Below are 19,673 nucleotides of genomic sequence, written 5' to 3'. Positions count from 1 at the left end.
TGACTTATTGAAGAATGGTTTATTGTTCGTTGGCGGTGGGGGCTCGTAATTACCACATTTATTAGGTTTACTGTTGCTGGTATTTGTAAACACGTTATGACATGTATATTTCCTAGACGCAAACCACGCTATGAGGAATGATAAGCACATTAGTAGCCAAGAGAACCTTTCGTGATATAACAGAAAAGAATATTTCTTCTCTCAACTTTTTCAGTCCCTCCTAAGGCCATTTACACTTTCAATACAAATATGTTGGAATATATGTGGTAATTTTCATATATTTATTATCATTTTCAATTTTTCATTTTTCTACACCAGGATTATGGCTTCCTCTCTAACATCCGCTTAGTTTCTAAAAACTTGAATGAACTCGCAACGAAATCGGTCAGTGGCCTGACCCGAGATTCCCCTATACGTGGTACATATCTTCTTAATTTTAATTTTGTATTAGTTTCATTTTCAATTCATTTTTCGACGACAGGATTTTGGCTTCCTTTCTAACATCCCCTTATTTTATAAAACCTTGAGTGAACTCGCAACGAAATTGGTCAGTGGCCTGACCCGAGATTCCCCTTACAAATTAGCTGGAAGGCAATAAGTATTTAATCAACTTGATCTCTCTCTCTTGGTGATTCCTGGCATTAATATTGGTATCCTCAAGGTGGGAGCAAACGGACAAAGGCCACGTGATCCAAAACAACCAATCGAATTGGCCGGAAAGTGTAACAAAAGCCACTAATGTATTGGGAACTATGTAAGCAAAGGCTTATGAAACATGTTTGGGTCGATTGTTTGTAAATATTGAATAATTATTGTGGCACTATGAATATTGCCAGTCCCGTGAGACCCGAATACTGTTGTGGTATCGATGTAAAGAAAATACGGCCAGTGTCTACGTCAGGTTGACCGTGCCGCCCCATAGTACATGTTCGCAACGAGGTGAATTACGTCATACGCTCCGGCCCTTATCGAAAAGTTATAAAAATATATAAACTAGGAGCTCTGGAAGGTCTCTATGGGATTCAAGTTATTGACTTAATTCTCTGCATCACGATGGGCGAATTCTGCCTCTTGTGTACTGTTGTATGGGCCGATATACGCTTCAACGTATAAGTGCCTAAGGCACCGTTCTACAGGACGATCTTAATGCTGGAGGTATTTTCATAGGCTTAGGATTATTGTTGTACTAAGATCGATTTGTTGAACAGAGCCCTCCAGAACAACATGTCATTGTTCAAATTAACCTTACCACTACGTCTGTGTAAGTGTATTATGTTAAGGTGTGAGAGTAGACTAACGCGCAGTCCCTGGATACATATTATTTTGAAAGTAATAAATAAACCCATCTAAATTGAAAAGGAGCCCCAGTGAGTTGGGAGACCTGGGGAAATCTAGACTTGCTTCATTTAGGACAGGATAAATATGTGGTCCAGGAACTGTGAGACAGACTAGCGTGAGAGTTAAGATCACGTTAGGCAGAAGACGCTTTGTACAACGGCACCATGGCCACGTGGGTTCTACCGTGAATGACACACTACCAATATTTGATATTACTTAACCACAAATCAATTGCCATGTTTATCAAATGCAACCTTTCCCTGCTTTCCGAGCTATGTATGTTCTTACGGAATATAAATTTGTGTTGACCATCTATGCAGTTTTATTCTTAATGTTGAATGCAGTTTTAATCTTAATGTTGAATGCAGTATTAGTCTTAATGTTGAATGCAGTTTTATTCTTAATGTTGAATGCAGTTTTATTCTTAATGTTGAATGTAGTTTTATTCTGAATGTTGAATGCAGTTTTCTTCTGAATGTTGAATACAGTTTTAGAATCAGTTGAACTGAAACATCTATGTAGCTTGTGCAGTCCGCTGCGAAGTGTTGCAGATAATTTCGTTTAAGTGAGAAATCAACAGGTTTTAGGTGTCAAATTTAAGTTTATGTCAATGTTTCAGGTGATGGTCGGGTAGAGCTGACACGCCATGTTTCAGGTGATGTGTCACGTTTTCAGGTGATGCGTGTTCCACGTGTGTTTCGTCACGTGTGTTTCAGATGATACGTCATATGCATGTTACGTCATGCTTTAAGCAATGCGTGTATCACGTGATACGCCACATGTAATTCAGATGTTGCGTCATATGCACATTACACATGGTCCATCACGTTACTCGCAATGCGTCATGTTTCAGGAGACTATACTCACATTGAAGTGTCCCCCTTATAAAAAATGCCCGCCTTTGACAGGCTGTTTCTATTCACGTCTCAGTGTGATGTATTCCATACCTTTTTGTTCAAGGATGAAAAAGACAACGGGGAAATATGACTCCATGTATTTGAATATTTTATTTTACGTAGAGTGTTAACTTTCAAAATGACACAAAGCAGAAAATGAAATAGTACCTATAACAGATAGTGGAATACCGTATGATGCGAGAATCACATGAGAGGATTTCTGTAAAGGAATGCTATGAGTAACATACTTAGTATCCACACGGAACAAACAAATAATCAACAACAATATAGGAAATCTATGTTAAATAAACATAAACAACCTGTCAGACAGGTGCTTAAACTACCTTAACATCTACCAAAGCACGTCAGATGACCAGGGCCTAACTTTTCGAAGCTCTCTTAGCGCTAAGATAGTCGTAAGTGCCATACGTTAACATTAACTTACAGCTATCTTAGCGCTAAGAGAGCTTCGAAAATCTAGGCCCCAGGCCCCGTTCCACAAAGCGACTGTAAGTTACGGTGATCGTAACTCCCACACTTTAACCTAGACTGATGGTAGTCGTAGCGCTACGACCGCTTTCTGGAACGGCGTCCAGGGTATTAAATGTCGGGACGTAACCTTTAATTGTTAATCTTAGCAGCTCCATTTTAATTGCACTTTCTCCTTATATCATATTCAGTCAGTTTCGGTTATAACGAAGTGGCTTATCCCGACATTTCAGCATGTGTCGTGGTCGTTTCTTTTGAAACGTTTGCAACGGCGTCGTAGTTACAAACGAATTGTCGTTAATAATTATTTCAAATCTGTAATATATTACACCTTATAACATCGTTATACACCGAGTTTACTGTGACACACGTGGATATGTTAGTGACATAGGTTGTACAAAGCAATATATAATTATATTCGACTTGTTATATCAAAATACACTTCCCGCAGTACCGTTGTGTAGAACCGAACCAAGTTCTCGACGCGAAAAGCGGACACTTTACCCATAGGGCTATCTGAATTGACAAGTGGATCACAGCTCTCACAACAATTCCGAGATGCTCGAACGGAGGAGGACAGATGCTTTTGAAAGATTATTGTACGTGATCATGTTGGGCATAGAACCTAAGGGAGTGAGTGAGTAAGTTTAGTTTAGCAATAACCCAGCAATATCACGACGGCGGACACCAGAAATGGGCTTAACATTGTGCCCATGTGGGAAATCGAACCCTGGTCTTCGGCGTGACGAGTGAACGCTTTAACCACAAGGCTACCACACCGCCCCCATAGAAAATTAAATACAGTACACTTCCATGTGAAAAAAGCTTGTTCATTCTGTTAATAAAAACATTAAAGATTTCCTCTACTAAAACACATTTACAAGCGCCTGTTGATCTTGAAGCATTTTATTTTGTATTGATTACTCGTGGGCATTAATTAATGTGGTACGGAATTGTGAAAAATTTCCAAAAATAAGATTACTTTTGTGTGTGGTTTTTTTTGCATCCTGAAGGATGTATTCATAATTAATTTTTCCTCCGTTTTCTAATTTTATGCGTATATAATGTAAAATTTCGCATCCAGAAATTGCCTGAATCTATATAATTCCTTAATTTGGTTACCATGGGTATGGTGCAGACAGTGAGTATTGGACTCGAGCGCATCATCAGTGGTTTCTGGTCCGATTAAAGAACAAGAATTAGAATTTCTGCACTTTAAACTGAAGATAATTTTGTAAGCCATATAGGATACCAAGGCACGACCAAGGTTTCAACTCTTCACTTTTGTCGACACAAGAAAATTTTCTTTTGAATTCATAGTGGTCCCTGTACAATCGATATGCGGAGTTGCGTCCCTTAGGAGTGACAGGATTGTACAAAGTTTCTATAAAGTGGTAAATGTCTGAGACGCCATTTCGGGTTTTCCTCACACATTTACTTGACACTGTTCTAGGCGGCGTTAAAGCAAACTCCCCCACTCACTCAATGGTAAAGCGCGACACTTGCCAATATCAGCAATTTTTAGAATTCAAAGCCACGATAAAGATATACTGAAGAATCTCTATTGCCATTCCTTCTTGCTCGTGACAGCAATATAGTAGAAGACGCTGTTTACAGTTAGTAGAGAAATACAGATAACTGAACTCAAATAATCCCCATTGAATGAATGGCAACTATCCCAGTCCACCGGAAACTTTAGCAATTACGATCTGCTACTACGCTTTATGATCCAATTATATACTCTTAGTGCTTTGTATAGCGGCTGTACTACTAGTGTGTTAGTAGTCACAATATAGACGTATTATATTAATAGCCCCCAGTTAATCATAGCCGTATTTCAGTCAACACGGCTGCGTTCTCGTTAACACAGCTGCATATCAGTCAACACAGTTCCGTCCTAGTCAACAGAGCTAAGCTCTAATCAACACAGCAGCAGTTCAGTCAACATGGCTGAGCTCTTGTTAACACAGTTGCACGCCAGTCAACATGGATGAGCTCTCGTTACCACAGTTGCACGCCAGTCAACATGGCTGAGCTCTCGTTACCACAGTTGCACGTCAGTCAATATGGATGAGCTCTCGTTACCACAGTTGCACGCCAGTCAATATGGATGAGCTCTCGTTACCACAGTTGCACGTCAGTCAATATGGATGAGCTCTCGTTACCACAGTTGCACGCCAGTCAATATGGATGAGCTCTCGTTACCACAGTTGCACGCCAGTCAACATGGCAGAGCTCTCGTTACCACAGATGCACGTCAGTCAATATGGATGAGCTCTCGTTACCACAGATGCACGTCAGTCAGTATGGATGAGCTCTTGTTAACACAGATGCACGTCAGTCAATATGGATGAGCTCTCGTTACCACAGTTGCACGTCGGTCTTAACATAGTTGCACGCCAGTCAATATGGATGAGCTCTCGTTACCACAGTTGCACGCCAGTCAGTATGGATGAGCTCGTGTTAACACAGTTGCACGTCAGTCAATATGGATGAGCTCTCGTTACCACAGTTGCACGCCAGTCAATATGGATGAGCTCTCGTTACCACAGATGCACGTCAGTCAATATGGATGAGCTCGTGTTACCACAGTTGCACGCCAGTCAATATGGATGAGCTCTTGTTAACACAGTTGCACGTCAGTCAACATGGCTGAGCTCTCGTTACCACAGTTGCACGCCAGTCAATATGGATGAGCTCTCGTTACCACAGTTGCACGCCAGTCAATATGGATGAGCTCTCGTTACCACAGATGCACGTCAGTCAATATGGATGAGCTCTCGTTACCACAGTTGCACGTCAGTCAATATGGCTGAGCTCTCGTTAACACAGATGCACGCCAGTCAATATGGATGAGCTCGTGTTAACACAGTTGCACGTCAGTCAACATGGCTGAGCTCTCGTTACCACAGTTGCACGCCAGTCAATATGGATGAGCTCGTGTTAACACAGTTGCACGTCAGTCAATATGGATGAGCTCTTGTTAACACAGTTGCACGTCAGTCAATATGGCTGAGCTCTCGTTACCACAGATGCACGCCAGTCAATATGGATGAGCTCTCGTTACCACAGTTGCACGCCAGTCAATATGGATGAGCTCTTGTTAACACAGATGCACGTCAGTCAATATGGATGAGCTCTCGTTACCACAGTTGCACGTCAGTCTTAACATAGTTGCACGTCAGTCAATATGGCTGAGCTCTCGTTACCACAGTTGCACGTCAGTCAATATGGATGAGCTCTTGTTAACACAGATGCACGTCAGTCAATATGGATGAGCTCTCGTTACCACAGTTGCACGTCGGTCTTAACATAGTTGCACGCCAGTCAACATGGCTGAGCTCTCGTTACCACAGTTGCACGTCAGTCAATATGGATGAGCTCTCGTTAACACAGATGCACGTCAGTCAATATGGATGAGCTCTTGTTAACACAGTTGCACGTCAGTCAATATGGATGAGCTCTCGTTACCACAGATGCACGCCAGTCAATATGGATGAGCTCTCGTTACCACAGATGCACGCCAGTCAATATGGATGAGCTCTTGTTAACACAGATGCACGTCAGTCAACATGGATGAGCTCTCGTTACCACAGTTGCACGTCGGTCTTAACATAGTTGCACGCCAGTCAATATGGATGAGCTCTCGTTACCACAGTTGCACGCCAGTAAGTATGGATGAGCTCTTGTTAACACAGATGCACGTCAGTCAATATGGATGAGCTCTCGTTACCACAGTTGCACGTCGGTCTTAACATAGTTGCACGCCAGTCAACATGGCTGAGCTCTCGTTACCACAGTTGCACGTCAGTCAATATGGATGAGCTCTCGTTACCACAGATGCACGCCAGTCAATATGGATGAGCTCTTGTTACCACAGATGCACGTCAGTCAATATGGATGAGCTCTCGTTACCACAGTTGCACGCCAGTCAATATGGATGAGCTCTTGTTAAAACAGTTGCACGTCAGTCAACATGGCTGAGCTCTCGTTACCACAGTTGCACGCCAGTCAATATGGATGAGCTCTTGTTACCACAGATGCACGCCAGTCAATATGGATGAGCTCTCGTTACCACAGTTGCACGCCAGTCAATATGGATGAGCTCTTGTTAACACAGTTGCACGTCAGTCAACATGGCTGAGCTCTCGTTACCACAGTTGCACGTCGGTCTTAACATAGTTGCACGTCAGTCAATATCGATGAGCTCTCGTTAACACAGTTGCACGCCAGTCAGTATGGATGAGCTCTCGTTACCACAGATGCACGTCGTTCAACTCTACTACCCCCTCTGAACACAGCTGCATGCCAATCCAAACGACCACGCAACAATCCACGAAAATGCTTTTTATGCTAAGAAACGATAATAACAATTATAATTTTCAATACCATTAAAACTGCCTTTGTGTTTAGTCCTTGACTTTGGTTTAGATGTTTTGTCATAATATTCCGGCGTGATCTAAAGGGGGAGCTACTTTACACAATAATACAACAAAACGGGAATCAAAAGCTTGAGTATATTCTAATTAGAACATATAGAGTGCATCTGCAGAGTACTATTTCCATTGGGAATTGCTTCATTCGATTTTCTGTCGAGGAGGAAAACGTAAATACAGGAAGTATTGCTTTACGACGTATTGCGGGGAAGGAAAGGGCTGAAATACGGCTATGGGGTCACGAGTGAGAGAGTTGGGTTTAACGCTGCTTTGAACAGTAGTTTATCTTATCATCGCTGTCAGCTTGGAGTCCAGGTCCTCGTCGGCGTCTGTCCCGACCACAACACGCGTTAGACGTTTACCAGTTGGAATGAGTTTGCTTTTACGCCGCTTTTAGCAATATTCCAGCAATATCGCGGCGGGGGACACCAGAAATGGGCTTCGCACAGTGTAACCATGTGAGGAATCGAACCCGGGTCTTCGGCGTGACGAGCGAACGCTTTAACCACAAAGCTACCCCACCGCCCCTTTACCACTTTGATAAAAAAAAAACTTTGTAGTCCTGAAGGGTCAACAGTAATCATGGGGAATTCCTACAGACGGACACCGGATCCTAGCACCACTAAGGAACGTAAATGTGCATAGGAAAGTGTGGCGCCCTTAACCAATGACATGTATATGTTAGACAAACGAGTGTTGTTATCGGTTGTATAACAGTATAACTACATAATGTTGCTCATGGTCAAACATGCGTTCATTCTAAAACCATTACTCTTTACTTTCTCAGTTGGGGCGGTGGGGTAGCCTAGTGGTTAAAGCGTTGGCTCGTCACGCCGAAGACCCGGGTTCGAATCCCCACATGGGCACAATGTGTGAAGCCCATTTCTGGTGTCCCCCGCTGTGATGTTGCTGGAATATTGCTGAAAGCGGCGTAAAACCAAACTCAGTCAGTACTTTCTCAGTTATCGTTGGCATGGATTCCTAAAAAAGGTTTTCTTGACATTAACAGAGACGTGTGCCACTGACAACAAGGTATACGTCTCTGTCAAATTAATACATTGATTTTATAAATGCAATCCTACTTTCTAACTAGTTTTAAATGCCGGCGCGGCTGAGAGATCGGATTACAGTTGCCATGACGCCAGTATATCTCACCTCACTGACTATACAACTTTCTCCATAATATGCCTTCATTACGGTTGAGCTTCATAAATATCATATACTCGTTAAGGTTCTCTACTGAATAATGTTCTGAGTGTTGTATAATGACATAACTCGTGGCCATCCCATTTAAGGGATTAGGTTTAAAGTAGTACATATTTTTATATCTGACTGAGAGTAATAACACCCCACTAAAAGGTGTTATTTTACAAATTATATCCGAGTGCAATAGGTCAGATAACATCAGTTGAAAGGGCTGTTTCCCAGTATTGTCCATAGCGACAACTGAGCATTCTGATACATACAAAGGAACATCTAGAACAAGTAGACGTGAAACTGAGGTAGACATAAATACCTACATATACGTGCCAACGTAATATTAAACAAAGGGTTGATATCACAGCCAACATAATACACCTTAAGGCAAACTGCTTGGAACCTTATACACACCATCGTCAGTTCTGAACGGGTTTTCTGGACATTACGTTTCTCCTTAACCATCGACGACATAGCGTCGTTCAGCTTTGTTGGGACCCCTCTCTCAATATACGCTTGGCGCAAGTTGGAGAAGCGCATAGATAGCTGGGTACCAGGTTAAGTAATAAAGAGGGCTGTCGAATGAGTGTCAAGAAAACGTTGTTAAATCAGCAATATTTTTCAGGCAACTTTGCGGCGATCTGATCTACACATTGCTTCAATATTGGGCAGTTGTGGGTTTCGTACGACGTTTATAGGATCCTGCACCATGATTGCGGAATTCATAAGTTCTTAAAACTTGGGAAATCTAGAGCAAACTAAGCCCAGTCTGGTTTCATTGATGGAGACTGCAGACGAAATGGGTTTTTTTAAAAAGAACCCATAACGATTAATTAAAAAATGTTTTTAAGAATTGTTCCTTTAAAGGTTCTTACAAAGTAAAGCTCATTTGACTCATTTTCCGGGTCATGAAAATGACCTAATTTAATTAGCTGAATATAGACACGCCACTACTATAGTACAAATCAGTCGTATGTAGTCGCAGGTGTTTGAGGATAGTAGTGTATGCAAACCCGTGAAGTACTGACGATGTATACAAACAGAATCACAATAGCAAAACCACCCGGTCGTTCAATACGATACACGTACGATCCCGATGAGTACAATGAGAGTTGTCTTCCCTTGAGGGACGAGTCGCTGAGGTGATGAGCTCCACAAGAGTGTATTCCTATGGGAATGCTGTACGTCGATGCAATGCCTCTGATAGCTATGCAGCTCGGCTGAAACTACTTACCGAAAGAAAACGGGATTTAGAGGAACAGCCTGTGCTATTATTCATATCAAGTACAGAAACAGACATTCCTAGAGGTTTCTGAGGTCCAATTCACACAATTCGTGAAATCCAATCCTCATGCTTTGTGCGCAAGACTGGTGTCCAGTCACACGGTATGATGCTTAGCGATGATTACAGGGTGCTGAATGCCAAGCAGGTTATGATGAAGTCCTGGCGACTGATGCAATGGTGGAGGCAATGATGAAGGAGGTCACGATAACGGAGGCAATGATAAAGGAGGTCACGATAACGGAGGCAATGATAAAGGAGGTCATGATAACGGAGGCAATGATGAAGGAGGTCACGATAACGGAGGCAATGATGAAGGAGGTCACGAAAACGGAGGCAATGATAAAGGAGGTCACGATAACGGAGGCAATGATGAAAGAGGTCACGATAATGGAGGCAATGATACAGGAGGTCATGATAATGGAGGCAATGATGAAGGAGGTGATGGTAAAGGAGAAAATGCTGAAGTAGGTCATGGTAAGGGAGGTCATGATGAAGTAAGTCTTGGTAAGAGAGGTCATGATGAAGTAGGTCATTGTAAGGGAGGTCATGATGAAGGAGGTCATGGTAAAGGAGGCCATGATAAAGGAGGTCATGATAAAGGTGATCGTGATATAGGAGGTCGCATGTAATCCGCAGGGCAACACACAATGTCTGCAATGTTCCATCGGACGTCTACACCATTAAAACACATCCAAAATCCAAAAGAATCAGATTGCTCGCACACACGTAAATCATTATATCCAAAACGGACATCCATAGTCTTGGATGAAAGGGTCACGATATCACCAGCATCACTAACACTCAACAACAACATCAACCTTTCTGGTGAACATTGTGGACGTCACGACCGGTATTGTTGAGTATAGTACATTGTACAGAATATACACACCCATCACCACAGTACCAATCAAATCGGAGTCCTGGAATAGAGATTCTTCACGCCGTAGCCGCCTGTCCCATCAGTCGAGCACTGCACACCGGAACATATTGTCCCTGAGGAAATCACAGACTGTCTTGGTGGCACTGGTGCAGTTGGTAAGCTCCAGTTCCTGGAGATTGTGGAGTCTCGTCAAGCCGTACAGGCCGTTAGTGGAAATCTGAGAACAACCTGAAACATAAGAGTGAGAAAAGGAATTAACTAAAGATTTATTGTTTTGTTTTCTGTATTTCACACCCAACGAAGCAACATTTTAGTTAAAACACAATGGACTCAATATTCGAGTAATGACAAGACAAAACCAGTGGTTGATATAATGGGCAATTTGGATGTGCAGTCCACGGATTCATCGAGCCTGACACGAACAGTGTAAGCTCCTGGGGATCAAGTTTAATCATGCAACGGATCAACTAACATCCATAACCTTAGAAAAGTGACCAAAACATATTAAACAAATACGTGTACAAAAATACCTAGTTCTAGTGTAGACTTGGGTTTAACGTCGTGCTTGAGAATATTTCGCTCATATGACGACGTGCATGCGTGTGTATGTGTATGTGTGGCTGCTTGTACTAGTCCAGACTGAAGCTGGTTTTATAGTGCTAGTCCACTGAGATACCATGCCGCAGTGAAGCATGAATACCCCACTCAGACACATTATACTGACTCCGAGCCGACCAGTCCTTGATGTACCCATTAATGCCGAGCGCCAGGCAGGGACCAACAAGTACCATATTTTAACGTCTTTTATTATGACGCGGCCTTGGATCGAACCGTCAAAGTGATCTGTATGCATGGGTAGCTGCGGAAGAGTAGTAACTCGGGAGTTATCTTTTATGCATCATGTTCTAACCTTTAGAATACAAATATAGGGCATGACATATTTGGACGACCTTTCACTCACATAAATAATTCACTCCCTGTTCCAGCTAGGATGTGAACACCTAACTTCCACACCTAACTTCCCTTTCTGTCCCCATGTAAAATGTATAGTATATTTACGCATTGCGAGGGAAGCTGTAGTGCGTATCGGGAACACAGGTATTGACATTAAACGTAAACTGGGACATTTTCTCAAAATCTTGAAATATTAATAAGACTTAGGCAGAGTGAAGTGATTTCTAGATCAAATTACTGCGTGGAAATCCAAGGCTGAATACTCTTACATTATCTCATGCTGAAATATGTCCGTTACATTGGGGTTTTATAATATCAGCTTAAGGTGGTCTAGTCGGCGGAGCGTCTGCCCTGAGAGAAGCATGCAGGTGGTTCGATTCCCTTTGACGTCAAAATATGGTACTTGTTGTTACTTAGCCTGGCGCCCGTCATTCAGGAGATACAGATGGATTTGTCAGCTCGCAGTCAGTATGTTGTGGAGTCAGTATGCGTATGTGATACTCGTGAAGATCCGGGTTAGAATTGGTCTTCAGCAACCCATGCTTGTAAGAGGTGACTAACGGGATCGGGTGATCAGGCTCGGGGACTTGGTTGACACATGTCATCGTTTCACAATTGCGCAGATCGATGCTCTTGCTGTTGATCTCTGGATTGTCTGGTCCTGACTAGATTATTTACAGACCGCCGCCATAGAGCTGTAATATTGCTGAGTGCAGCGTTAAACAACAAACCAATCAACCAATCCCAGTGACCTTGCACTATGGAATGGACATAAGTCCGGACAATAAGAATATTCCTCACAAACACATGCAGGCGTGGGAAACGTGAACGTGGAAGTTAAACCCCTTTCCACCAGCACCTTACAATGTGAGATCTAGTTGTCATCGAGTCGATCATTCAATGGTTCATCTGATCCAGACTCGTTTTATCATTGACCATGGTCCTTGCTCAGATTAGCGGACTCTGAACAGTTCCAAAACACTCCTTGAGAGGCGACTAAACCGGGTTTCCGACTGTACTGCGATATCAACCGCAAGATTGTCTGTTTGTCTTGTCCGCACACAACATTTTGATATAACAAGAATATTGAAACTGTGACATGAAACAAGAAAAATACAAACAGAATAGTTATTTGTTTTCTTTTCCTATCATTGTTTTACTTTTCTTTTTCTATTACATGTTCATCAGCCACTTTTGTTTGGGATCCCAGTCAAATCTAATCCAAGCCGAAGCTAATACGACCGCTCCGGCCCACCTGAGAGTAGAGGAGGAAGTGGCGTCTATCAAATGTCGCATTACACAGACAGAACCCGTCAGTCGCGACAACGTAACAGTAGGCCGCTTAGCGTATTTGATGGCCTATATACCTAGTTAGAACAGCTAGATACTCTGCTTCACACGTAGCTTCCAGAAGCTGTCAGGCTTCACACACTAACACAGGGAGGATACTCCTTTTGAAGAATCCTTGTATGTATCAAGGCTGACAAAGCTAAAATCAATTCAGTCGTGGATCTTTAATCAATCTCGCTTTAAACTCACCGAGCATCTAAGACCTTTATGTCGTTGATGTTGGACAAAAATGTACGTCAGAAATTTTGTTTTGTTTGCAGTGTTGCAGAGCCGCCGTTTTGTAGCCGTATTTCAAAGAACACTTTGCGAGTTTGTTGAACCGACGTTTTGTAATCCAGCTCAATCTTGCTATATTTAAACCATAACTAATACAAGGCAGCGGTTTACACAGCGGCATTCTCTTCCCACAGAAGTTACTCAAGTCATATCTTCCTACGAACCTCTGTTCTAATATGGCCCTTTCATGGTGCGAGTGTTCAGGATTCGTGATTGGTTGCAATCAGATTTAGTTGTGCAATCAGCGACGTTGTTTCAAAAGTGATCATTCGCAAGGCGTCGGTAATTTCCGTATGCTTCGGGAAGACTGGAACCTCTTCCCCTGCGCGATACGCAAACGTGTCTTCTAGACAGAACTCAGTCATGTAATGGCGGATCAATGGCTTCTCCATCGCCCTCGTTGACAACGGACAAGCTTGCCATTAAATGTCTTGTGTGTAACATTAACACATTAAGTCCCCGGCAGAGAAGATGGATATTTGTGGCCCCATATTTACTTGCATCGATGTAACATGTGTTCTGATTGGATAGAAAGAAGGGAAGTAATTCGTGTTGCGATTTTTTGCCGCTAGGGGATTTTACGAGATTAATATGGCCGTATTATAACAGAGGTTCGTAGGAAGATGTGACAAGTAACCTCTGTGGGAAGAGAATGCCGCTGTGTAAACCGCTGCCATGTATTAATTATGGTTTAAATATAGCAAGATTGAGCTGGAATTATAATTATAAATGCCGATGAGTTTCTCAAAGAAATATACACGTGGGCGTGTACTCGAGGAAATACGGTAGCTTAGATGTTAAAGCATTCGAGCAATGCCAGCAAAGGCGAGTTTAACTGGCGGAACTCAATTCACACTCCTAACAGTGCCAGAATTTAGGTTTAAAGGTGGTACACGATTTTGTTGCATGGTATGTATCTAACATGACAATTTTACATTAGAGATATTTGCATACATAAATGTGTCCAACAGGCTGATAAAATAATAATAGCAAATGTACTGAGTAGGTTAAAATGCGCGTGTTCTCATGGTTATTTATAGCCTAACACAACCACCGTTATGTTGACTAGATGTGCTACTGCCATTGTCTCAATATTGATTTTTAATAATAAATAAATGATTAATAAAAGAACAATTTAGAAGGATGGTGTCATATAGAACATGGGCGTGTGTATGTGAACGGAAGTGCGAATACTATACTTCTCTTCCTCAACGCTGGGGCAGTTGGAGCCTTTTAAATGCAATTATTTCGATTTAGTGTACCCTACCGTCGCCATACTTATAACAAATCCACGAATTTGCCTTTGCTGGAAGTATAAAAATGCCCTCTAGCATATTCACCCGTCAATACAGAAATGCATTACTATTATTCACCGGAGCCCTAATGGAATATAAAACACCGTAATACGTCACATAAAACGTAACACGTGTCCCATGCACCCCTTACTGTTGCTATGGAGTGATGAATGGTGTATACAGAGTCCGCGGTGCCCTAATTCATTACACGGCAGCGGTCTGGAACCGGAGCGTCATTACAAGAGACCTACAGTGCCAGGCGTGGCGTAATGATTCTCTATTTCTGCACAAATTGCTTAATCGTTCATGAAAACATGGGCGTTATTGGTCCGTATGGCAACAAATGCTTCTGAAAACGATAGTTGTAGTTGATCACCGGACGAATACAGCGATCGCAGGCCGGAATAATTGACGATAATCGGCGTTCGTGACGCAACGGGACGCTTCGCAGGTGCTGAATGGTTTTGATCGGATCTGGCGCATGTGAAACTGGTTCTGGGCCAACGCAGCGAATGCAAGGAACTCGTAATGATGCGGTAATGACATATTCTGGAGAAGCCAAATGTGGCAGTTTTCATTAAGATAAGATGACTCCACAGATTTGTGGTGATCTTGTAATGCCGTGTGTATTGGGTCTGGTTGAAGTGCATTATTGCTTTGATTGAGTTGTTGGAACTGTTCTTGAAGTCTTTGATCGTTCGGTGCAGTTCATTTGGAAATGTAAGGCTGGGTGCCTCTGCACAAACAACCTTAGCGCTAGGACTGTCGCGTGTCTCTGTTAAGGTATGGGAGTTACGATCACCTTAAGGCTAAGATTGCTTTGTACAACGGCATCCTGGGCCCCAATCAACAATGCGTTCGTAACGTTACGACCTGTCGTAACTCTATAGTTTATCATAGGGTTACGAATGTTTTGTGGATCGGGACCCTGGTCCCTGGTCTTATTTATTATCGAAGACCATGATATACTGGGTGTCTTTAGCGAATTATTTTAAAGAGTTGTGGCCCTTTAGCTGTCGGGATCCGAAGGTTGTTGATTCGAATACAAGCTTGGCATTGATAACTATCATTGGTCTGTCAACACCATACTCGTGTTCCTGGGTAAACGGTTTGCGCCACAACAAGGGAGGCAACGGTTTAGGGCGGTGCGTGTTGCTGTACAGAGTTACACCCCTTTTCTGCGTCAGGACCCTATGATTATGAATTTGCTCCGAGTATGTTTCTTGGTTTGTCAGCACATCAGTGATCGTGGTTTTCACAAAAGTCGAAAACATCTGAGATTTGCATCACTTTGAGCTTTTGTCTCTCATAAAGCTGAAACTCTATTATATAACTGGAATACCGACCAAAGCACCGTTAAACCAACTCACTTACTCACTGGTTTAACATTAAGCTGCCACTCCGTTCTTTTACACAAAACGGAAAAACTCAAGGTACTTTAAGTCGTATGCATACTATGAGCACGGAATCTTTAAACAAATCTCAGCCAGCAAGAACCGTTTGATGAACTAAACTGCATAAAAACAGAAAGTACACACTCGAATATTAAATGGTTGCTAAAATGAAACTAGAAATGGTAAATCGATGGTAAAATATTCGGTATGATATTATTAATATGCGTTTAGACCTGAACTTGGCTGTGTTTCGTCGACTGTTTTCAGTCTAGTAACCTTTTGGTAGCCAGTGTTCAAGTGTATACTTTCTTTTGCTTGTCAGTTTAATTATCACCTGATGGATGTTTCTACTGGACATTGACACGCACCTGCTAGTGACAACACCCTGAGATTTCGCATGGAGTACAGATGCTGCAGTCCAAAGTCTCTCACTTGCGTACACCATCGGAGGTACAACTTCTGCAAGGACGTCATCGTTGACACGTATCCGATTCCAATATCTGTCACGTGATTACATCTGAAAAATTCAAGATAGCGCTGTGTCTAAACTTGACTGTCAAATGACATGAGTAATATCCACAAAATATTATAGAACAAAATAATTTGTAAAAATATGGAAGAAAATATGACATATTTTGGTACAGTACTATGATTCATGGTGAGTGAGTGTGTTTGGTTTTACGCCGCTTTTAGCAATATTCCAGCAATATCACGACAGGGGACCCCAGAAATGGGCTTTACACTATGACACAGAAAGCACCGTAGCTCTGAGTAGTGACTGGCGCTAATACAACGTTGTTACATCGTGGCGAAGGAGAAGGTGAAGGTTAACGGTGTCGAGAAATATTGTCGAGTTTAGACGTTCGCGTGACAGTATTGTCCCTCCCGCCTACACACTGCCACTTCGGTCAATCACAATAGACGAACTATATGGTGACTAACGCTGATCACTATTCCCCCGAGCTGTGCTGTTCATTTCATCTTACAATGTCTCAAAGAAACGCGGATTCAGAGGAATCGACTTTCCTTTGAGTAGCCAGGGAAAGTTCAGACCGAAATAATCGGTTTTGTTCCGGATTTCGTAAGATGTGACAAACACGGTGTTTGTCCCCCGGCTATGCGTTATGTATTCGGCTAATTGTTCTAGCGTGTTCCGGGTTATTTTTCATTCTTGATAATAAGATTGCGGTAAAGATTACTGGAAGAATAATGCATTTATGAAACCTTTTTCGCCCGGATTTAAATATCAGCCGGGTAAAAAGTTCGAATCCATCAACTTTTATATTCGTAAATGTTTTATTTAAGCTGATGACAATAAATTGGAACATACGTTATATTTCTGAGCTCAAACTTCAGCAACGTGCCCTTGAAAATGTTGAATCAGAGTTCACTTTATTCAGCGTGGTAGCCTAGTGGGTAAGGCGTTTCTTTATAACGCTGAATGTCCGGATCTGATCATATTTAAGTATTATTTTTTTATGTGATCTGAAGTGATATTGTTAAAAATGACAGTGCGCCGGAAAACAATACTCACTCTAATAAGTTATATACCTATATACATACATCATTATTTTAGCAACTATCCAGGGTAGAAACATCTGAAGCGGCCACCCGCCCCTCACTGTTAATTTACGACATGCACTGGTCAAGGTCAGTGGGAAACATTTGTCTTCTTAGAGTAGCTGTAGATGGGACCGAGGCGAAATAAGCCCCCGTTAATCCGGCAGATTCCTGCCGCCACTAAAAGTGGTACTGGATAGGGGTGTTAACAGTCATCCTCGACCAACTGGACACTCGCCGTCAAGAGTTATAACCTGACATCTGCCAAATTGTATCCTGGTTGATAGAACCACTAAGTTCAGCCGTGAGTATTATATCCCAAGGTGAGATTAATGTCCTGTAGAGGAAAGACACGTGGAGTTACAGAAATTAGGAATATGATAATGACAAATCATTGACCAGATGCAGGGTGTCTCGAGACAAAGGACCAACAATGACCAACCCTGAATAATCAGTGTGCGAAATACGCATTATGTCGGAAAGTGAACGTGAATTCTAAAAATATTCATCATCATCCATCCTGAATATATAAGTGGACAGGGGAGGCATACGAGGTCAGTTTAGAGTTTGAGTTCAGTTCTGGGTGGAGGCTTCATGTTACATATATTCATACCCTGGACACAGAGTTACAGCTGGCATCTAGGAAAAGCTGATATTAAAAAATAGGACCTCGAGGGTTGGTTGGTTGGTTGTTTAACGCCGCACTCGGCAGTATTCCAGCTATATGGCGGCGGTCTGAAAATAATCGAGTCTGGACCCGAAAATCCAGTGATCAGCAGTATAAGCATCGATCTACGCAATTGGTATACAATGACATGTGTCAACCAAGTCAGCGAGCCTGAACCACCCGATCCTGTCCGTCGGCTCTTACGACAAGCATGGGTTACTGAAGACCAATTCTAACCCGGATCTTCACGAGTATCACATACGCATACTGACTCCACAACATACTGACTGCGAGCTGACCAAATCCATCTGTATCTCCTGAATGACGGGCGCCAGGCTAAGTAACAACAAGTACCATATTTTGACGTCAAAGGGAATCGAACCACCGGCATGCTTCTCTCAGGGCAGACGCTCCGCCGACTAGACCACCTTAAGCTTATATTATAACAACCCCAATGTAACGGATATATTTCAGCATGAGATAATGTAAGAGTATTCAGCCTTGGATTTCCACGCAGTAATTTGATCTAGAAAACACTTCACTCTGCCTATGTCTTATTAATATTTCAAGATTTGAGAAAATGTCCCAGTTTACGTTTAATGTCAATACCTGTGTTCCCGATACGCACTACAGCTCACGGGTACCTCGTGGGAGATTGACCGTGAGCGAGTCTAATGTCTAATGGCACTTTAAACAGTGTTTCAGTTACATCACGGCGTGTCTCTTTAAATAATGCAGGTCTTTGACGTGTACCACTTCAGCAATGGTATGGCGTCGACAAACCTAGAAACATATCCTGGGATTCAAACCCACTATCAAAGTTTACTCGCAAACCTAAGGGAGGCAACTCTGCATAGCGAATTGTGTCAACTTAGACGACTGGGCGTCCCGTGCCGTGTTTGGACAAGAGATGACCCTTGTATCACGAACATGTATCTAACTGCAGCCAAGGGACTACTATGTGCTCAGCACTATCGGGAGTCATTTACTCTGACGATACCGTCAGATTCGCCTGCTGTTCCGTAAATACGTGTCTATTAATATTACCATGAGGGGAAGTTTACGAAACGGTTCATCTTCCCTGCCGTGGGGATGGTATTGTACGCCCAGTGATAGCCCCAGGTGGGGTAAGGGTTTCAGGAATGTCTAGCGGAATAAGGAATTATTTTGGGAATTTCCGACAGAGCGGAATGACATTGCGCAAAGAGCTAGATTTAACAGCTTGCAAAAAAAAAAAATTCATTTATAACTTTGGGCAAGAATATAATTAATGCTACAAAAAGCGCACAAGAAAAACCGACGGTTGTTTGAAGTTGTTTATTTTGTTGTCAAATAGCAATGAAACACCAAAGGGCATATATAGGATAATAAGTGCCGTAAATATTGTTGCATCGTTGCTCAACCGGGCCGAACTTCATCATTTAAATCGATACAAAACATGGATGACGCACAATTCTGCTCAGTCCATAAAATGTGGATAATGCCCAAGAGTAATGGCGAGCGGATTTTACGAACTTTCTTTTTTACATATACCGTTAATAAACCTAACTGGTTGAACCTGTCTAGGGAAATAGTACAGGCTGTTGGCATGGTTACCAACGATTTTAGTATCTTATTGATAATTTAACGTTTATACGACTCCAAGTCTCCCACTAC

At 42.3% G+C, this 19,673-nt stretch overlaps 1 protein-coding gene across 1 annotated transcript in view; it reads right to left on the bottom strand.

Annotated features, from left to right (window-relative positions):
* Positions 1 to 10,238: 10,238 nt before the first annotated feature.
* The window catches only part of LOC124269345 (F-box/LRR-repeat protein 16-like), a 66,417-nt gene continuing 56,982 nt past the window's right edge, over positions 10,239 to 19,673 (bottom strand). Inside the window, exons 2-3 of the mRNA XM_046704363.1 lie at positions 16,159 to 16,307; positions 10,239 to 10,749 (exon numbers count right to left, since the gene is read on the bottom strand). Of these exons, the coding sequence (XP_046560319.1) occupies positions 10,601 to 10,749; positions 16,159 to 16,307 (298 nt within the window). The 3' untranslated portion in view covers positions 10,239 to 10,600. The remainder of the gene's footprint in view (positions 10,750 to 16,158; positions 16,308 to 19,673) is intronic.

The sequence above is a fragment of the Haliotis rubra genome, unplaced genomic scaffold (assembly GCF_003918875.1).
Source record: "Haliotis rubra isolate DU_JTF1 unplaced genomic scaffold, ASM391887v1 Scf144, whole genome shotgun sequence".
NCBI lineage: Eukaryota > Metazoa > Mollusca > Gastropoda > Lepetellida > Haliotidae > Haliotis > Haliotis rubra.
The sequence above is the reverse complement of the archived record's forward strand: the minus strand, read 5'-3'. Positions and strand labels throughout refer to the sequence as shown.